The 20,841-nt window shown below is 31.0% G+C and overlaps 1 protein-coding gene and 1 long non-coding RNA gene across 2 annotated transcripts; one reads left to right on the forward strand and one right to left on the reverse strand.

Annotated features, from left to right (window-relative positions):
• Positions 1–1,036: 1,036 nt before the first annotated feature.
• On the forward strand, positions 1,037–1,796 carry LOC133198029 (uncharacterized). Its single transcript, XR_009722489.1, has 3 exons — positions 1,037–1,121; positions 1,629–1,664; positions 1,775–1,796. It is a non-coding gene; the product is annotated as an uncharacterized LOC133198029 (long non-coding RNA).
• A 7,619-nt stretch (positions 1,797–9,415) lies between these two features.
• Positions 9,416–10,483, reverse strand: LOC133197884 (uncharacterized). The gene has a single exon (XM_061334067.1). It carries the CDS (start codon positions 10,481–10,483, stop codon positions 9,416–9,418), a length of 1,068 nt encoding a protein of 355 aa, XP_061190051.1.
• Between the last annotated feature and the right edge of the window lie 10,358 nt (positions 10,484–20,841).

Below are 20,841 nucleotides of genomic sequence, written 5' to 3' on the forward strand. Positions count from 1 at the left end.
ATGCAGTGGTAAGTGTTGATGTAGTTCATCACTCTTATGCAGTTTAAAACCGCAAATTATTTCATTTTCTGTTGTTATGTGGAATTGCTATATTTGTGTAATGTCACAGTAGACATTTCCCGTATAAATTAGGCCCCGCCCCCTTTATGCAGCCTTAACAGAGCTGCGTAGCGATATAAAGATTATCTCCTTACTTTGCGACTCAAGAGCACTTAGCCGAACAAATGATCTACGTAGTATAAGAAATGAAGCAAGTAATCAACAATGCATAACACAGTACAAGTAATCTACATAGTGTAACACGTAGAATAAGTAATCAGTATACTTAACACAAGTACCAAATTGTAATCAACACTGTTTAACAAATGCTACACGAAATCAGCACCTGTACAGTACCGTATTACGAATGATAAAAGAAATCATCATTGTATAACAGCAAGTACAAATTATCAACATAGTGGTTCCATAGAGATGCAACAAGTAATTAATCATGGACTTAATTATGGCAGAAAGACGAGAAAGCTGTGAAATAGAGCCGATAATTGGAGGCACACTGGGAGGCTTTGTATTTATAATTATTCTGCTTCTTGTTGCCATCATACTGTACAAAATTAGGAAACGATTGATAAATTGGAAACGATGGATAAATAAAGGTTTGCATCTGGTTTCTTATCAAAGATTGAAATATCGATAGCATTTTCGTGTTTAGCCATTTTATATTATAACATTACATTATTTACTAACTGTTGTAATTAATATATTAATTTGTTAAAAAAAAGATGTTCAGGTGAGAATATAGATACAAATTCATGTATTTGTATATAGCAGCTTAATGCTCTGCGTAATGTTCGGATTCATTTTAGGCAAAAGTGATACCACTAGCAGGTAATTTTGATTTAATATTTTCAATTATCATATAAAAGACGTACATTTTTTGTAACAAAGAATAAGAAAGGTGCCGTATAATTTAATGGAATGTAAAAACATGTATGCCTGATTACAATTAAATTAATATGCACGTCTTTTGAATAAAAAAAGACAACTTTCTGGCACTTACGTTGATCAAACTTTACCCAGTGAAGATCACCATTATCAAGGATTTTCTACTACTATTTGCAAAGGTAACGTTTTTCAGTTTTCTACATAAATAAACATATACACAACCTCTGTAATTTGTAAACCTATATTTGCGATGATAACCACTACCAATTTAAAATCAGCAGAAGTAGGCTAAAAGCATTATAATATCAGCAAAGATAACGTCCAACAATCTTCTACCAATATCACCAATGGTAAACGATATATTTTTTTCTACCCATATCGACAAGCATAACTTTTATCAATTTTCAAGCAATGTCAGCAAAGTAACTTCTACAAATTTCCTTTCTGTATCAATGTCAACAAACGTGACCTCTAATATTCTACTAATTGCAGAAAAAGTAACAACTAATTTTTTAACAAATATTAGCAAAGGAAACATATTTAACAGGGCGTGAAGTTTTTCGATTGTTTTATATGACTAAAAAGATTAAACGTACACACATTTAGTTGCAAAATATTATGTCAATATATTTGCAGTGTATAAGAGGATGTCTTTTGTTTAATTTTTTTCATTTTTTCGTTTTAAGATGCAGTGAACACAAATGCTTACGAAAAGATTCAAGGTATATAAAACTGAAATTTATTATAATAAAAAATAGGTTTATTATATGCATAATTTACATTTAAAGATAATTGATTGATTCATTCAGTAGTATTTTCTTTTTTTTAACAGAGTGTTTTGAGAAAGATAAAAGGTAAAACCTTAAGCATAAATTAGATATGAAAAAAAAAATGACAATTTATGACAAACTTTCTTAAAATTAAAGTGGTTTTTATTTAACAGTATTTTCTTATAGATCTGATTATATGGAATTAACACAGTCATGTATACGAAAAGAACAGGGCACGTACAAAAGAGGAAAAACGGGTAGTTTGTTACAGAAACATTTTTCTGACATTTTTTACATGTATCTAGACAAAGGAATTTTGTTTTACCAAGAGGTAATCTAAATCTCTTGCACTTATTTATAGGACAATGCACTTATCTATGATGACCCATAGAAAACATTATGATCTTATTATTATTATCTATTTAATGATATTTTTTTATATACCAATACATAGATTAAGCATCAACTTTTTCCGTAATCTTTTTAAGAGAACATTAAATATTGATGGAAATCTGATTTTCAATTTTAAGATTTCCTTTTTGTTTTATTTTCAGGTGGAATATACGCTAACGTTAAGTAGGATAACTGAAAGAAATTCAAAATATTTAAACAATCTGAGTACAGTTTTTTTGAATTAAAAAACATAATGACTATGACATACTTAAATTAAGGGAAAATAAATAACTGTCAACGCAGTAATGTTAAGGCTTCCCGAAGCTTTAAATACGTTAAAAAAATAACACTGCATTGCAAGGTCGGTTTTGCTTTTATTTGTAAGTTATGTACTTAAGTACGGCAAATTTATAAATAGAGTTCCCTTTGCTATTTGTAAACATATTTGTTAAGATATCACATGACTTCGCTGATCACATGACGGTCATTTATAATTTTTTGAGTGTTTCACATTAATCGCTTTGGCGCAGCTGATTAACACAATTATCATTAACTCTTTGTCATATAAATAAATTTGTCGTATCTTTGTGAACCCGAAATGTGTTTGGGAAAAGTTTCACTATTACCTGGGTACAAAATATTTCACAATGAATTCAACTTACCGACATATTTGAGGGTACGATATTGAGTTTAGGGCACTCAATATCGTCATCTGTATTAAACCAGAGCCATCACATATTTTTTTCCAAGCAAGATTCAGTTAGAGGGTAAACTACTCTCACAGATTTCCACAAAAGATCTCTAATAAATCCTCATTAATCACCTGCGCCAGGCTCTTTTATACACATATAATAAATTCTATCTCTATCCACGGGTGTTAAAAAGGGTAAATGTCAAACGCATATTTTTCGTATATATTTTGAATACGCTGAATTTTAAACAAGAGTAATAAAACAAAGTATTTTAAAATATTCGGACATATAAGATTTAAAAATACGATTAGAACACGTTTATTTTAAAATAGCTTTCTGACATTTTATATGCAGATTGAAAATAAGGTGTAAATATTATGATACTCTCCCCATCATAACAGCTCAAGTTTGCAGTGACTTGACGATATTTCAATTATGGCGTCATACATTTGTAGTTCAGAGAAGTAAAGGCACAGAGTACACTCCGATATTCTACGGGAAGCCTTAACGTACCTGCGAATACTCATATTAGTATGGATCTTATTTTTAAAAAGATGGTTAGAAAGAGTTTTAACAACAAAAAAAAAAGTATTTGGTTCAGTATAGTTTCATAACAAATTTTGATTACGCTGAATCCGAAAAAAAAAATATGCTAACTATCTTGAAAATGGTTTTTATTAGGTAAAAATGGCGATTCAATAGGGCAAAAGCGTGAATTTCTCAAAATATTCATACTGCTCAATTCTAAGTTTCTGCATAAAATAATAAAAAAAAATTTTTACTTTTTGAAATTAATAAAATAATGGCTAGATATATAACCTAACCTTCTTAGACATTGTTGTTAACAACTAAGGTTTTTAATAATATTTTTTTTTCGATTTTTACTCCGAACCTATACCTAGTACCTTTGTCAACATGTTTCTTAGTATCAAAGGAAATTAATATTACACAACTATTGCTTGTTTTAAGGTCAATACAATGATTAATCTACCTGAAGAGTGCAGTATCCCCAAGCGAAATTGCGAGGATAATATTGTACTTCAATGGTTGCTAAATAATCGTATTGACTGGGAAAAGGCAACTATTGTCTTTATTATATGAATAAATAATACAATGACGTTTAGTGTACCTGTCATAGTTATTGTGTTCAATTGTTGAAGTCCTAGTCGAACGCAGTGAAAGTATGAGAGAAGCGGGATTACGGTAACAATAAACACTTGTATTAATTTACAATTTCTTGTCCTATTATTTTATTCCATGTAGAAAAAAATATTTGAATTTTATGTTCACCGGAAGGCCTGGTTCTGGTGGAAACAAAAAAAATCATTAGCGCCTACCAACATTTACATATCTCAATACCATTTCATTGCCTAGCACTGTGCTCGCCTTGTGTGTATATGAAAGGAATCTGAGACATAATTCTGAGCTCTTTGTTTTTTAAATAATATTAATGCATTATTGTCCTGCATGTAACATTTTCTAGAATATGCAGAGGTATCAAGTACTTAAAGGAACTTATTACTTAATAAAAATTTCAAACCGAAGTTCTGGTATGTCTTATCAAGCAATATAATATACTTAAAAGGATCATATTAATTAAATTAATTTCAAACATATTGCACTCTCGAAGATTTGATCTAGAGCGTGCCAAGTTAGCATTTCAGAACAGAAATCTTGTCCTTGTATTTCCGTGTACTCTTTACTTTTAATTTTCATCATCCTCATCATCAGCCCTCTGTTTACTCATATAAAATTTGCTTTAAAGTTAATGCACCTCCCTCTTCATTAAAAAAAACAACAACTTCAAATTCAAATTTAAATTAACATGTGTACAATTTCAACATTTCTCGCGGGGTAAAATTGGACTGAAATGACCTGTTAACTTGAAAGTTTCATAAAAGAATAATAGTCATTATTGTATTGAGTGTTATCTCTCTTATCGGATAGGGGGCCATGCTTCACTTCCCTATCAACAAAATGTGGAAGATATAGAGGATATACAGTGATTAGTATTGGATATGGAATTTATTTAACGAAACGAACATGATTTCGCTATTTTGACTCCTGCTTCGCCCTTGTAAAAACTTGAAATAAATTTTGCCTCACATGTGAAATAGATTTAATATCCAACTAAAAAATATTGATTTATCTTTTAATTATATTTCCTTTGTTTTCTTTTATTTCTCCCATCACCTATTACAACTTCCTTTCGTAAGGCAGAGGGTCGGCGTTATTGCTAAGAGGCTGTGATTGAAATTGTAAACAGGGATATTTTAACCAATGTAGAAAAACTTTGGCAGTTTAAGTTAGTGTCAGATGATATACTCATTCTCGCTATGTATAAGGAGTATATGTAATATTCTTCTTTAGGGGAAGGAAAATAGAGATTTGTCACATTTTTTTTTTATTTTTACAGTAAAAAATGAAACTTGCGAAAATATCACTTTTATTCAAAAGATAAATTACAATAGTTCAGCTTTGGTAAGGCATTGTAATAAGACAGAGGTCAAATAAGTTTATAGTTATCTAGTTTTGACATACTAATGTATAGCTCATATACATATGATCTTTGAGAAATGTACAATATCACCATAACGATTCAAAACTGTGTTTATTTAAAAAATCTTTCCCAAAAGTAATTTCAGTTAATTTAAAGTCGAGTTCCTAACGACATTTCCTTGTGTTCGTATCCGTTTATAATATTATTTATAGTTTGCAAAACGAATCAAGCAACTCATAAAAAATCTTTAGATAGTGCCTGTTAGAAAATATTGCAAAATCTATAGACAATCAAAAAAAAAAAAAAATAAAATAAAACAAAACAAAACCAAAAAGAAAAGAAAACAAACAAACAAACAAACACAAAACAAATGTAAGTATAAAAAGAATCAAAAGTATGCAAAAAATATCTCCTCCCCTGTATTTTCTGGGAACTTTTGAAGTCCTGAAATTGCAGTCTACTAGTCAATCATGTGAATTTCAAAAAAATTGCAATCTTGACAATTTTGATTTACATTTGAAAACTAACACAAGGTGAGCCAATGCAACGGATTGAGTACAAATAAATTATACAGCTTAAGAAAGTGTTACATGTATATAATGTAAAATATAATCTAACATTAATATCTACTAGAATCATATAATGAGTTATAAAAAATAATGAACTGAATCAGTAAGTTGTTAGATAACAAATACATACTTTATATATATATATATATATATATATATATATATATATATATATATATATATATATATATATATATATATATATATATATATATATATATATATATATATATATATTTAGTAACTATAATATGAAGTCATCAAATGTAATTTTCGAAAACATGAAAACTTTCCTAAAAAACATACACATGTAAAACTATTCATCTAATTCCCCAAGGCGGTCTTCATGAATACCTTGAAACTTTTTTCTACGACAATAATATAATTATTCATCATGAATGAAAAATCAAATACAATTAAAAGGATAATACATACTGATTTCTTTTTACCAGTGCTGAATTGGGTTCAGCATGTAATATTGGGCATTTATATATATATAAAAAAGAATTTATTTAAGAAATAAGGTATCATTTAAAACATGGATTGAAATAGGTTGGTCATGAGATAAAATCCCACAATGCCCCAAAGACCATATTGTTGATTTGTTCCCGAACAAACGATCATCTGTGTCTCGATAGATGTTTTAAAGTGATACCTTTCTTATATTTTTAACTTTGTGTCTGACTTATAACAAATGTTTCAGCAGTAATTATATTATATAATATTGTATTATATAATAATATTGAACCCTATAAAACTATTTTTCAATTTTGAAATGTTGAATACAATTTATTTACCATATATGATATCCTTTTAAAATTGCGTGGAACATTTAATGACTTAAAAATTGACAACATGTGACAAACAGCAATAAACAGCAATAGATATGCATTGCTCAAATAGTGTTAAGATGTTTGCAGATATATTTACATATACACATATATATTGTAAAGCATTAGTGGTTACAGTTTTATATCCTGCTTAAATAGGTTTCTTGCAGACATAATAAAAGGTATGCGTACATGGGTAAGCAAACCACTTCCAACTTTCATCTTTCCTTGCTGCTGCACAGTTATAATGTTTTCCTTCATGTGGCTGTCCCTTTGCCCAGTTGTCGTAAATCACTCTGGATCCATCAGAATCATAGACATACACACCTTCTTGCTGGTTGTCTGTCACAGCAATCCATATACCAACGTCTCCTTTAAGCAGATTTATATTTGTCATTATTATTTTTCACTTTCATTCCCCTTAAATGAAATAAAATTCCCGTTTTAAATCCTCACTGATTTTGAAAAGGGAATTCTATTTATAAGAACAAAATAGATCACTCTTACAACTAAGTTATTAGCTGTGATTGAACAGTTCCTTGTCCCAGCATTGTAATAAGGGTCGCATAGTAAATATAATCATAAAATCCTGGGTTATATGAGTTTAGTCCGGTTTAAAGCAAGGAATTTATAACTCTATCTATTAATCTTTTAAAGCAAGATCAATTGTAACAATTGCACAAAAATGATAACATAAAGTCATGACGGTATGCACATCATTTGCCTAATGAAAGATATATGAAAATATTTACATTTCGAAATATTTTTTTTCTTAAGATTCTTTGCAAATTAGAAAAAAAGATTATGTTCTCATGAACTACTGTGGGATGAGTAAGACTATTTCCATTGTGATTTGATAAAAATAACAAAATAGTGTAATCTTATTTTTTCAAAATTGATCGTTGAATGGCAAAAAATATGTAGCAAGTCATCAGAAAAATAATGTCATTATAAGAGATAAATTTAGTTTGTGAGAATTCATGAGATATGCAGGCGTGAAGCGTCGTAGTTCATGTCCTCATAAATTCTCAAATATAAGATTCATCTTCTAACTAATTGGTATCGAATTATTGTGCAATTAACATTTTTGTATTTATATAGATTTCCAAGTTTGAAACTTAAGATTTATTGATTGTATATTGTTTAACTCATATAGAGGCGTCACCACATATATGGCGGCTTCTAATTAAGGCCTGTAATCGGCACCCAGAGCCATTTCAAAAGCAGTTAGTGTTCTTTATCATGCCAACGGTTACCGTTACACTGGACCTCGCATATTAAGGTTTCATTTCAAAGACCCTTTCACTTCTAATGTGGGGCGTTTGGAAAAGGAACAGTCACTACCTATGTTTACGTCTTATGTTTGACGCGGCGCAACGAACGACAATCGACCTCCCGATCATGAAGCAAACAGCCTGCTACTAGGCTACCGCGTGACCGTTCAGAAAGTTTAAAAGCAGAAAGGCAGAAAGAATCAATAGGCATCTTTCCCCTCTGATCAACATTTGAGGTTTCCAATTTGTGGCTAAGGAATACCCCATCAAATCCACAAAATCCATGAAAATAGAATCCTAACAAATTAGTATTAAAGTTGAACTTGGGTATCTCGAACACCGATATCACAATTATCATAAGATATTTCAAAGTGATGTGGAAGTCCCAACCACATATTCTTTAATATTTTACACTTGAAATATCTGATCATCAAATATCACGAAGTTTATTCTTGGTCACATGGAGTTCGAAATAACAAAGTTTGACTGATAATTACAGTAAAGAACTGGATGATTTGTTTTACATAGTGTTTTGTAATATATCTTTTTACTTTATTTTATACATGTACCAACATGCATGTATATTGACAGAGTTTTAGCTAATCAGGAGTAAACCTGCTGAAATTATCTTCACCAAAAAGGATCCTCGCCATTCCTACTGAAAATATAGGCGAAATGGAACCCTACTAATGAATGTTATACCATGAATATTTAGGCGTCCATAAATTTAAAAAGGTAGGTCCATAGAAATTTTGGAATTGATTTGCTTGAAAATCATGAGAACACATCGAGAAAATGTAAATGAGGTAAAGCAACAAATGGGTAGTATTTTTTAAGAGATGTGTCATTCTTACAAGTGTTATTTTGGTAATTATATGGTGAATAGTTATGGCTACTTAAAAAAACCTAGCCTTGCAAGCAGAGGCCAACACTTATGAACATCACGAGCTCATATCAACGTCTTTGTAAGGCAAGGTAAAAATTGAATACGGTGATATTGTTTGGTTTTGTAAAAAAAAATAATTTTAACTGAAACTTACCTTCTTCTCTTAACTGTAAACCAACCACTTTCTCTATTCTTGTGTTTTGATGTTCAGTAAGACTTGCTCTCTTGTCTTTGCATGCTTTCTGTAAAATCATTGATGATACACACCATTGGATAAGACGTTTTAAACCCTCATTCAAACTTTTAATATCTTTTCCAAAGCCAAACATTTTACCTGGATAAAAATATAATCAGGGTTGTTTCTCTATAGAATACATTGCTTACCAAAGCATCTTCAAATGTTACTCTTTTGGGAGAAATGAAGTAGCAAGAATATTCTAAGTGAATCCATCCCTTCTTGCAAGCTATTCAAAAGAGGAAAATCCAAGTCTAGCGAAAAATTAATATCGACATTATAGAGTAGAGAATGAGAGAAAGAATAATATTGAATTTTGACATTTTAATTACTTGAAGAAATGGCATTCCCTGTGTAACCATGTCCATCATTATCACGCTGTCCGTAAATGATAACGCCAAAGGGTGTTCCATCTGTTGTTCTAACTTTCATCACACCGCTTGGAATACTTAAAGTCCAAACGCTATACAAAGATTTATCTACTGAAATCATGGAAAAATGACAGGTGTTGTTCTCATTTGCGTTCGTTCCATTTATTGTAAGATACTCCAGAGAATTGGCTTTTATGATAAAAGTGGCAAAACTAAACTTGAAATTTCCTGGTACGATAAGATTGTACTCGTTGATATATTGATGTATTCCAGGGATTGTTATCATAAAAGGATCACCATATAAATCATGCTGGGCCGAAGCATAGGCAAAACTATTTATTAGCAAAGGCTCAATCGACTCTATAGTAGCTGTTTCATTTTCCCGGATAATAAAATCAATTTTCTGATTTTTTGAAACAATTGCTTGTGTTTTGCTTCCTTCAATAGAATATTGAACTACTGTTTCGATGGGTGAAATTATGCGCACCTGAGATTTGTGTCTATAAATATTCGATGGAACAATAAATATATTATCCAGTTTGTCAGTTGGTGGAACCATTTCCATGAGCATGCTACATGATCCATACCCTCCGAGTTTATTGCATGCATTTCCCGCGAAGATTGCAACTGAGTGAGAAGCATTGATAGTTGTCCCTGACAAATCCGCCTCAAGTCCTACTTGAAATGTTTGATACATATTCAATATAATTGTTATTTCGTCACCATTACCATATTTACTGCCATGAAATGAAATCATCGCGTCACGATCTATGACTAAAGTGATACTGATGCGTGTATTGTCTGTTTTGGACGCAATTGTAAAATGACTCCCCAAACTAAGATAATGTTCAACTGTTGGTGTTGAGGTTGATATAATGTAATGTGTTGAAAGTTTATCAACAGGAAAAACTGTAGTACTATCTGAGTTGAAATCTATATCATTCATGGACAATACAAACGTGAGCGATGAGGTGTTGATCAAAATAGCCTTATCTTCAACGGAGGAATAAGACGGAACCATCCAATAATGAACATTAATCTTTTTTAATGTGATATTTTCAGATCTTTCGGTAGATATGGAAATCAAATTGGAATTCATATTCTTTGAGAGTGTAACGGTGATATTGAAATCATTCTCAGATAACACAAGAATGGTTCTGTTACTTTTCTTTGATTTAACGCTAATTTGGATAAAGCTAACGAGAAAAGAGCGCCCTCTGCTACCTGCAAAGAAAATCATTTTATGTGATAAATTTCAACAGCGTAGAACATGTAGAATTTTCAAAATACTGCAATAGAAAGTTCGTAAAAGTATACACTGTCATATTATCCTTTACTGATATCAGGTACGCAATATTTATTGTAGATATCGGTGTTTTTGCCGTCTAGTATTCTCATAAACACAAGTTGACGTGAGCTAAGATAGATGAACACCAATATGTGGCGTACTTCAAATAATTCTTTTAATTTCATGATCAAGTTTCATTTAACGGAACTTCATGGACAACCCTCGTATATTTAGATTTCTAAAGCTAGTGGATGTATGTGCTCTCGATCACATTATATTCGAAACATCTCACTTTTGAAATGCTTTTATTTTTGTATTGCTTGTCTGTAGAATTGTAGAAAATTATCATTTAGTTTAATAATTAATTACTTTTAACAGCGACTCATATCTTTAAGATCATTATAAGAAGCACATCAAATGAGCTTCATTGAACACGACTAAAGAGAATTAGCAAAAGAATTGAAATTTCATACTTAAAATTGACTGTAAATAATTTGTCATATTGTCGAATGATGATGCTAACTAAACGACACAATGATTTCACAAAGTTGATTTTAATTAATTTGTTCTATACAAGCCCTCTATGATAGTGTTTCATTATGTATGGTTTCACTTTTCGAAATCCTTACTAAAATTTCATTTTTTTTAATTATTGGTAACGTTACAAAATTCACCGTTCCATTTTCTTTGAACTTCCTGTGGATTTCCCTGCAGATCTACCATTTGTTGCTGCGGGATATGCTGTTGATCTAAATTTGAAAAAAAAATGAAGAATTAGAATGAAAAACGTTGCAATATTCGATCTTTTCCATTGGCATTATTTGAAGTATTGTATAATTTCCATTTGTAATCTATAATTTTCAATTTGTATTGAATAATGTTTTTCATTTTAAAAATTGTTTTAAAATCAGATATCAACACTGGATGGGACTTAGCCAGTCAACTGAATGGTCACTGACAGGTCTGGAAATGTGACTGAATGGCTGAGTTCTGCCATTCAGTCACTTTTCTGTAATCTTTCAGTCACCTTACAGTTAAATGATTTGTCGTGTTCAAAATGTGTAAAAGTTTATATATTCATAAGACTAAGAGAAGAATTGGAAATGAATTGACCCTTGCTGTTATACTGTAGTTTCAGTTTGAAAAAAAAAGGTTTAACATATTAAACTTTTCAAAATCTGTTCGTTATGCATGTTATGTAATGTAAATATATTCGATATCAACTGCAACGTCAACATAAAAGAAGCTTCATTGAACACAAAATATATTGGTAAAGAACCGAAATTTCATACATAAAATTGACAGTTAATAATTTGTCTTATTGTCGAATGATGATGCTTGGACTAGATGACACATTGATTTTGCAAAGTTCATTTTAACTAATGTGTTCTATAAGAGCCCGCTATATGATGATTTATTATACAGTCGAAGTTCTCGAACACTGATATCTCAAATACCATAGATATGTCGAAGTGATTTAGAAGTCCTAACATCTTATTCTTTATTTTTTTAAACAGGATATTTCGAAGCTATTTCTCGGTCCTATTAAGTTCGAGATAACGACGTTTTACTGTATATTTTTTATGTTTCGAATTCCTTATTAAAATTCAATTTTTGTTTATACATAACCAAAATTGGTTACCTCATGATACTCACCGGTCCATTTTCTCTGAACTTCCTGTGGATTTTCCTGCATATCTTCCATTTTTTGCTGTAGGATATGCTGTTGATCTAAATTTGAAGATAAGATCGCATTTGAAAAATTAGAATGAAAATACATTATCTGTATGGCATGTCAAACGTTTCAATATTTGATTTTTTTTATTTTGTATTGTATAATTTTTCATTTGTATTGTGTAATTTTTATTTGCATTCTATAGTATTTCATTTGTATTTTATAATTTTTCATTTGAATAATTGTGATAATATCAGAATGAAACTTGGCCAGTCAACAAAAAGTTCAATGAAAGATCTGTAAAAGTGACTGAATGACAGTGTTCGGCAACTCAGCCACTTTTAAGCAATCAGTCAGTCACCCTTCAGTTAACTGATTTGTATAGCTTTATAATGTGCAAAGTTGATAAATACATAAGACTCATACAAGCATTGGGAATGAATAAACTCTTGCTGTTATACTGTAGTTTGAAGCAAAAAGACTTAACATATTAAACTTTTCAAAATCTTTTCATCGTGTAATGTAAACAAATTCAGTATGACCCTAACAAAAAAAATCTATAGTTAACTATAGTTTGCAATAGTTAACTATAGTTAACTTAAGTAAATCAAAGTGTCAAAGTTATCACTATAGAAAATCTAAGTTTTCAAAGTGATCACTATAGTGTCAAAGTGATCACTATAGTAAATCTAAGTTTCCAAAGTGATCACTATAGTGTCATAGTTATCACTAAAGTAAATCAAAGTTTTCACCATAGTAAATCAAAGTTTTCATAGTGATCACTACAGTAAATCAAAGTTTTCATAGTGATCACTTTAGTAAATCAAAGTGTCAAAGTTATCACTATAGTAAATAAAAGTGTCAAAGTTATCACTGTAGTAAATCAAAGTTTTCATGGTGTCAAAGTTATCACTATAGTTAACTATAGTAAACTATAGTTAACTTTAGTATTTCTTTGTTAGGGGAATTGCAAAATCAACGATATCTTTTAATGATACAGGTATCATCGACGTTTGGAAAAAAAATATCCAAATTTCCTGCATTTGAAGATTTCAATATTCCGTTTTGGAATTGATTGCCCATATCAAATTACAAGAAATATTCTATATCAGAAAATCAAAAGGTTAAAAGGATTAAAAGGAATAAACTGAATGAACTGTTATACATTTATTGACTGAGTTCGAGGGCAACATGCGTTTTGTCGGACCCATGAACCAAACTGTTTGCCTGAGGCCGTTAGGCAATAGTCAATAAATGTTTTGTTATACCTTTTACTTTTTATTTTGACATAACATAATGAAAATTTTGTTTAACCGCACTGCGGTTTAAACTTGGTCATTTCCGTGAAGTTCTGTCGAACTCCAACGACTGCAAATAAGATACAGCTGACGCCACCTATACTGTGACGTAGGCGGTCCAACATCTCATCGACAGGTCCAATATCTCGCTCTGGGATCAAGCATCGATTTTTTTTATGACTGCTCAATAAAACATTGGAAATGTTAGACTTTTTAAGTATAGAATTATATAGGAATCAATTTTTAAAGGGATAACAATTTAAATTGTTTACCTTTTTCTTTTTTAGAATGAAGATAAAACAGTACAGTCAAAATGGTCAATCCAAAAACAAGAGCAATGACGAAAGGAATTAATATTTTTTTCAGAGTTGTGCCCGGATTATTGGATTTCTTTTTATCCCTGTCCAATTCAAAATTGGGTGTTTCTATTTGCTCTGCCCCACACTTGAAAAAAGTTAAATAAGCAAAAATTGTAATAAGCGCATAATTCGGAAAAGAGCATTGACTGTTTTAGAATACTGTAGAAAATTGATTAAAAACTAAGGTAAATAACTAACGTGAAAAAAGAAAAAGAAAAAAATATTACGTTAGAATAAACGTGCATCTCACGTTGCCTTTGAAACTGGTCCTGAAAAGGAATAATTTCCATGAACCATGAATGGCAAACCTTATGAATCGTTAAATATCGTTAAATATCAAACTCAGTAAAATCTTACAAAATCTTACAATAAGTATATACATATGTAGTTATGCAATTCCATCCCCAAAACACGAAAACTGCAGAGAAAAACAAAAGTACGTGCAGAAGATCAATTTTTCAATAAATATACAAAGTGCATGTTTTTTCAAGAAACATGAGCATAAAGGATTATGAAAATCTTATGGGTGTCTCTTATTCGCTGTTACTTTATCCATTTAACCCCCCACACCCCCAAAAAAGCCCACCTAGTATAAGCAACAATTAGATTTTAATTAAGTAATTATATTGTGGCGAATGCTCGTAACAATATATTTATAAAAATAAACCCGGCAGAACCCAGGTATAGGTTATCTGGCTATTGGAATGGCATCCTTTTGAGCCTGGCGCCATAGCCGCTTGGCACCCCTCCCCCCACTTCCCCCCCTCTGTACACTTAAATGTGGTGGGTACAGACCTCTCGTTGTCCTCGCTAACAGTACTAGTGAGTGCCACACAAGATACAGTACCAACCGGACCCAACCTGACAGAAAGCAATCCAAGTGGGCGAGCTTAATAAACCTTATTGGCGGAGCTTATTTCTAACTGAAAGTACCCTTTTGAATCAACAAATAATTTCAGTATTCATAAAGGCAGTTGAAATCGATGGTGCACTTCTTTTTCCAGTAGCAAATTATATATAATATACATGTACATGTATGCATATACATTTAACACCGCATATTCACACTTCTTATTTGATGTATTGTTTTAATACAACAATAATTTATTTTTTAATATAAAAATAATTTTGTTTTTTTAATACGCAAAGACAGTCCCACCATAGCAACAAGTTTTGCAATTATCTTAAGAGTTGGAAGCATAAAATTTATCTAGTATAAAAGGTCATTGAATAGATGATATTGTTGATTTTTTTTTCTTTAACGTTTGTCCATAAATGAGTTGGATGACGAGGACCCAATACGATTACCTGTAACTGCAGTCCATTGATAATCCAAATTGTAAAATAATGCCTTGTTAAAAAAATAAAACACAATATACACATATTTACCGGGTCTATATAAATGTTTTCGCTACTGGAATGAATTGATTCACACACAAAGGGTTCCTGAGATGCCACCTGTTGGATTAGAAGATAACATAACTTATTCAAAAATTGCTGTGAAATCACTTATTTTCATGGGGGTAAATTTTCGATGTTTTCGAGGAATGAAGAGAACCACGATTTATTCATGTCCATCACCAAAATGTGAAATTTCGTAAATAAAATAACCGAGCATTTCCTCAACCTCAAAGTCAAATCCTCTGGAACCAATATTTTTTCTGCCAACCCCGAAAATTCGACCCCACAAAAATATGTGATTTAGCTGTATTCATTCATCCATTCTGTCTTTATTTCCTCTTTGAAGAGATATCACAACACGTACATTTTACATGTTATATCACGCTATGTTAGGAAAATAAATGAAAATGACATTAAAAATAAAAAAAAAAGATATTCTCACAAGATCAATAATATCCGGGGAAAATGATTTTTGAATGGAAGCCCTGCTTAAAAAGGTAGAGGGTTCGCAGATAGACTTTGCACAACAATAAATGAATTCTTTTTGGACATGTTTGTCTTTCAACGTTAATTTTAAAGGGCACGTTAAATACAAGTCCTAATCACACATATGTGTTAATTCTACATGTAATAGAATTTTTGTATTTGTATTTTCGTCCCACTTTCGTCAACGGCTGCGTTGTAAGAATATCAGGACAATCCACGATCTTCATGTGTAACGAGACCAGGTATCAGTATATTAAATTAGCAGTGTACAGATGTCTCTTTATAATTTTTAAACTGATCTTGTCAAGCAGATGGAATCATTAAATATTTACATTATTAATCTAGTATTAAAGGTCATTTATTAGATAAATGAAATTTATGGTATTTTTTTTCTATTTCTTTTTTTTAAATACCTTCATTAATGAATTGGATGGCGAGATACTGCTATATTACCTGTACCAGCAATCCAATGATGATCCACATTATAAAATGATACCTTATTGAAAAATATAACATAATATACATATATTTACCATTTCTACATATAAGTTTTCTCTACTGGGATGATTTGATTCAGATACTAGGATTTCCTTACACTCCGCCTGTTGGATTAGAAGATAATACAAATCATTTTAAAAAAAATATTCTAAATAATACATTCCTTAATAGAGGAAATTTACGCAATAAAGTATTCTTGGATAACATTTTTTATTGTTATAAAATCAGAAAACGAGTAGATAGATAGATAGATAGATAGATAGATAAATAAATAACCTGCTACGTACATTTTTTCTAAAGGGCCTTCGTTTCGCTATATCGACCTTAATTCAAAAGCTACATTTTTACATTATATAGTTAAGTTTTATCATTTTATTGTAGCCTTAAGAATTGTATTTCAAAATAGTTGAATACATGTAGATTACATCAGCAGCGATATTTGTCAAGATCTGGGATGAAGTCCATTGTCAATATGGATGTATTATACACATTTAATATTTGATTGAAATATGAACATAACGCATAGTATTCAAGCTCAAAGTTTATAAAAACAATACAGATCAGGAGCAGAGCAAACACGGACCTCCAAAAATATCAGAGATGGGATCAGGTGCCATGGAGGAGTGAGCATCCCCTGCCGACCGGTCAAACCAGCCGTATGCTCCTTGTCATGATCGAGAAATAACGGAAAAATTCGTCGACAATTCAGTGTGTAAATAATGACCTAACAATTAGTATGAAAAGCGTCAATCAGCATATGACTTAATGAGAGATTGTATTTGCTGACAAGGTCCTTGTATCGACCATAGAACTTACGAAACCTATTACGAACCTATTGATATTCTTGTTTCATCACGCCTAGGTTTCTGATTGGTTGAGATCCAACATCGTAGAAAAATACTACGTTTGACGATCAATACTACGATCAATCATAACGTAAGTTGAAGGAAACTACGGATTTAGGTTTTTATTACAATTTTTAAAATAACTAATCTCTACAGTCTTAGTATAATAGGACCCAAGTTACTGTTGCATTTTAAACATTTTTGTACATCAAAACACGAAACTTCAGATGATTTGTATTTTCGAGAGATAATGACCATCACGGTAGCTCAATCGATAAGGCGCGCTCTCCGTGATCGGAAGGTCGTGTGTTCGAATCACGGCCAGGACTGACCTAAGTCGATAAAAAAAAAAAGGTAGCATCTGTTCCTTCGCTAAACGCTCGGCACTTTGGAGTGAAAGTTGCGGGTCATTCGGATGAGACCTTAAAAACCAAGACTCCGTGTCACAGTAGGCGTAAGCACGATGAAGAACTGTCAATGGCCCTGAGTGCCGAGTTAAAGGTCTAAATTTGAAGCCTTTCATCGGTATATTCTGACGTCTCTATATGAGTGGAAAATTCTCGAACGGGACGTAAAACAACATTCAATCAATCAAACAATTGAGAGATAATAAAAAGAAACTGACACGGTACTGTTTATCTATTCTAAGAATGCTCTACCATGGATTTGAGCATGCGTATTCCAGTAAAAAAAGAATGGCGTAGTTGCTAGCGCTCGAGAGTTTACACAATAAAAAAAATCTTTCTGTACATAAAATGAACATAGCTCCATCTAACAAAAATGAAACCCTGAGACTTAATATAAATACCCCTAAAGTATATTTTCGTGCCTTTTTTTTTTCTTTCCGTAAAAAAACGTGTATAGTTTTCTATAAACGTAGCTGTTTCTCATTAAAGCTATGCACAGTTCTATGAAAACACACACAAATTGTAGTCTTTTGTGCAAACGGTGTAAAGCATTTTGTATAAATCGAGTTTCTTGGTTCGCTCAAGGTGGCATAAGTGTGTCGCTCTTTATAAATAGCTTTGTTTGAATATGACATATCATTTATTAATTTTAAAACTGGAAATGAAGAAATACACGGCTTAGAATATTTTTTTTTTATGTTTTTATATTATGACAAGGTCATTGTAACCACCATAATATTAACGAATGCTGACTTTCAACAATTGGTTACAACGTTTAATGTATCCAGTCAGATTAAGATAAGTATATATGCTGAATTCATAAGACTGTTATACAAAAAGCTCATATCTTACATGAGTCAGGTCTCTCATTAGGTGTATATGTACTTACCATAGTACCGTCCTGTATAAATTCCAAAGCCTGTCAAAATTCAACATTCAACATTTGCAAAAAACTGATATATGACATAACTTAAGATAAAATTTTAAATTTGGAACTTAATTCAATAATTAAAAATGATTCTGTTAGTTCTGATATCTCCCTATTCCTGCTTCTAAAGTTCTACATTTCTTTATAGACGTCTCATCTGTTGTTTTCCATGTTTGAATAAACATTATCCTAAATATAATTATTTCTCGATGATTATAGAACAGCACAAAACTGCTGTCAATGAATTCTGCGGTTAAATGTTATCTCTCTCTTTCTCTCTCTATCTTACCTCGTGAAAATAGGAAATTATTTTCTCGAATCACGCTATATCGAGCTAAATTTTAAGCAGTTCAGACTCAGATCCTAATCATAAATACTTAAATTTAAATCATGTGATTTCCTTGTTTGTGTCAGCTATTCAAATTTTTCATTGCAATCGTAAGAGAAACATTTAATTTTCCTTTCAAGTTCAATAATAATTAAGAGAGTGTGAAATGCAATAGAGAGAACAATTCTTGTGCAAGTCATGTCACTTTTAATGAAATTTTTGTCAAATGGAGGGTGGAATATAGGCACAGTCTATTTATTTAATAGCGATTCTCTGTAACCACTTAAACTTCTTTGCCACGCATGGTCACCGATTTTGATGAAACTTTGCACATTATTACAACTTGACACCAGAAACATATATCAAATAAAATTTCGTTGCTATGTGTCTTGGTTGCCATGGTAACAGCCAGAAAAGTTGGAAAAATTGAGATTTTCAGCTACTTTGAATTTTTATTAAGCCTTAATAAAGACTAAGAATAACAAACAAACAATTCTCACAAAAACCTGACACCTTGTTGCCACTAATGCTATAAAGAAACTATTTAGAATTTATCTCTAAGTAAGTGGTAACCATGGGTACATTTGGAATACATTTTAGATGCTTAAAAATGCAGAAAAACGCTCAATATTCACTCATGATAGGTATTAAATGATCAAACTCAATCAACAACCTAAGAAAAAACAATAAAAATATTTGACCTTAAGTAATTAGGTATTGGCAATATTATTCTAAAAATAACTTTCATGGTTACCATGGTAACACAGTGTTACCATGCTAAATGTGTTGCTAAGATTGGGTAAATGCTACTATCTTCAGGAAAAACAATAAATTTTATGACTGGCACATATACATCCTTAGGACCTTGCAACACCGACAACATAAGAAAAAATGGGATTAATTGTTACTTTGCAGTGTAACCATGGAAACAATGTACCAGTTGTTTAAAGTGATATTTTTTTGCTGCATTAGGAATTTACTTACCTTTTATTCAAGAAACGTATTATTTGACTCACCTTGAATAGTACTTATCTGGTAGAACTAAAGTTGAATATCATATATTGATAACGTTTGTTGAAAAATACAACACTGTTGCTATGGTAACCAAGAAGGGAAAATGTTCGATTTTGTTAATTTTATATCAATATTAAACCCTATTTGCCAGCTTTTTGCATCCAGTTAGAGATTAGGTGGCAGTCAAAATTGAAAGTCAGGTTAGTTGTTCATAATTATCAATCATAAAAGTTTTGGGAATCTACATACAAGGGTACGTATCCAAGGAAACAGAATATTTTTCAGATTTTTATGCATATTTTTTCGGCTTATTTCCATAGCAACGCTCTATTTAAAGAATTGAATTTGAGTTTTTTGAAATGTGAAAATTAGGGTCACATGAACGTCTTTAAAAATTGATCATTAGTTATATAAAAATATGCTTTTTAAAAAGATAGGATTAGATTTAAACACTAATAGAGTAAATTTAAAATCCCTTCTTGGTATTAAAACCATGGCAACCATTGCCAACCTATAAGAAATATCATATTTCTTCCTTGGTATATGTTACAAGGATCTTTTGTCTATTATTTGCTTGCATTTCAACCTATAATTTTTTTTATTCTTAAGTGTTTGATTTTATAAAATTAAATGAGCAAAATTATTACTTTTGAATACTTTGTTTCCATAGTAAAGTACGTAATAGTTGATTTACCAAACATATTTATCATGCATTTAAGACATCAGGCCTACAACTTTCAGAAACAATCATTGCCACTTGTTTGCTTTGCTGCAAACGTTAACTATGGGACTCTGAACATGTTGAAAAATGCCATTTTTCAAACTTTAGGATATGTTGCCATGGTAACCATG

The sequence above is a fragment of the Saccostrea echinata genome, unplaced genomic scaffold, assembly GCF_033153115.1.
Source record: "Saccostrea echinata isolate AGI-Se365-2 ecotype Australia unplaced genomic scaffold, CSIRO_AGI_Sech_v1 ptg000032l, whole genome shotgun sequence".
NCBI lineage: Eukaryota > Metazoa > Mollusca > Bivalvia > Ostreida > Ostreidae > Saccostrea > Saccostrea echinata.

Excerpts from the sequence above, each read along its gene's own strand:
- LOC133197884 (XM_061334067.1), bottom strand. The coding sequence starts at position 10,483 with ATGGTTCCGTCTTATTCCTCCGTTGAAGATAAGGCTATTTTGATCAAC.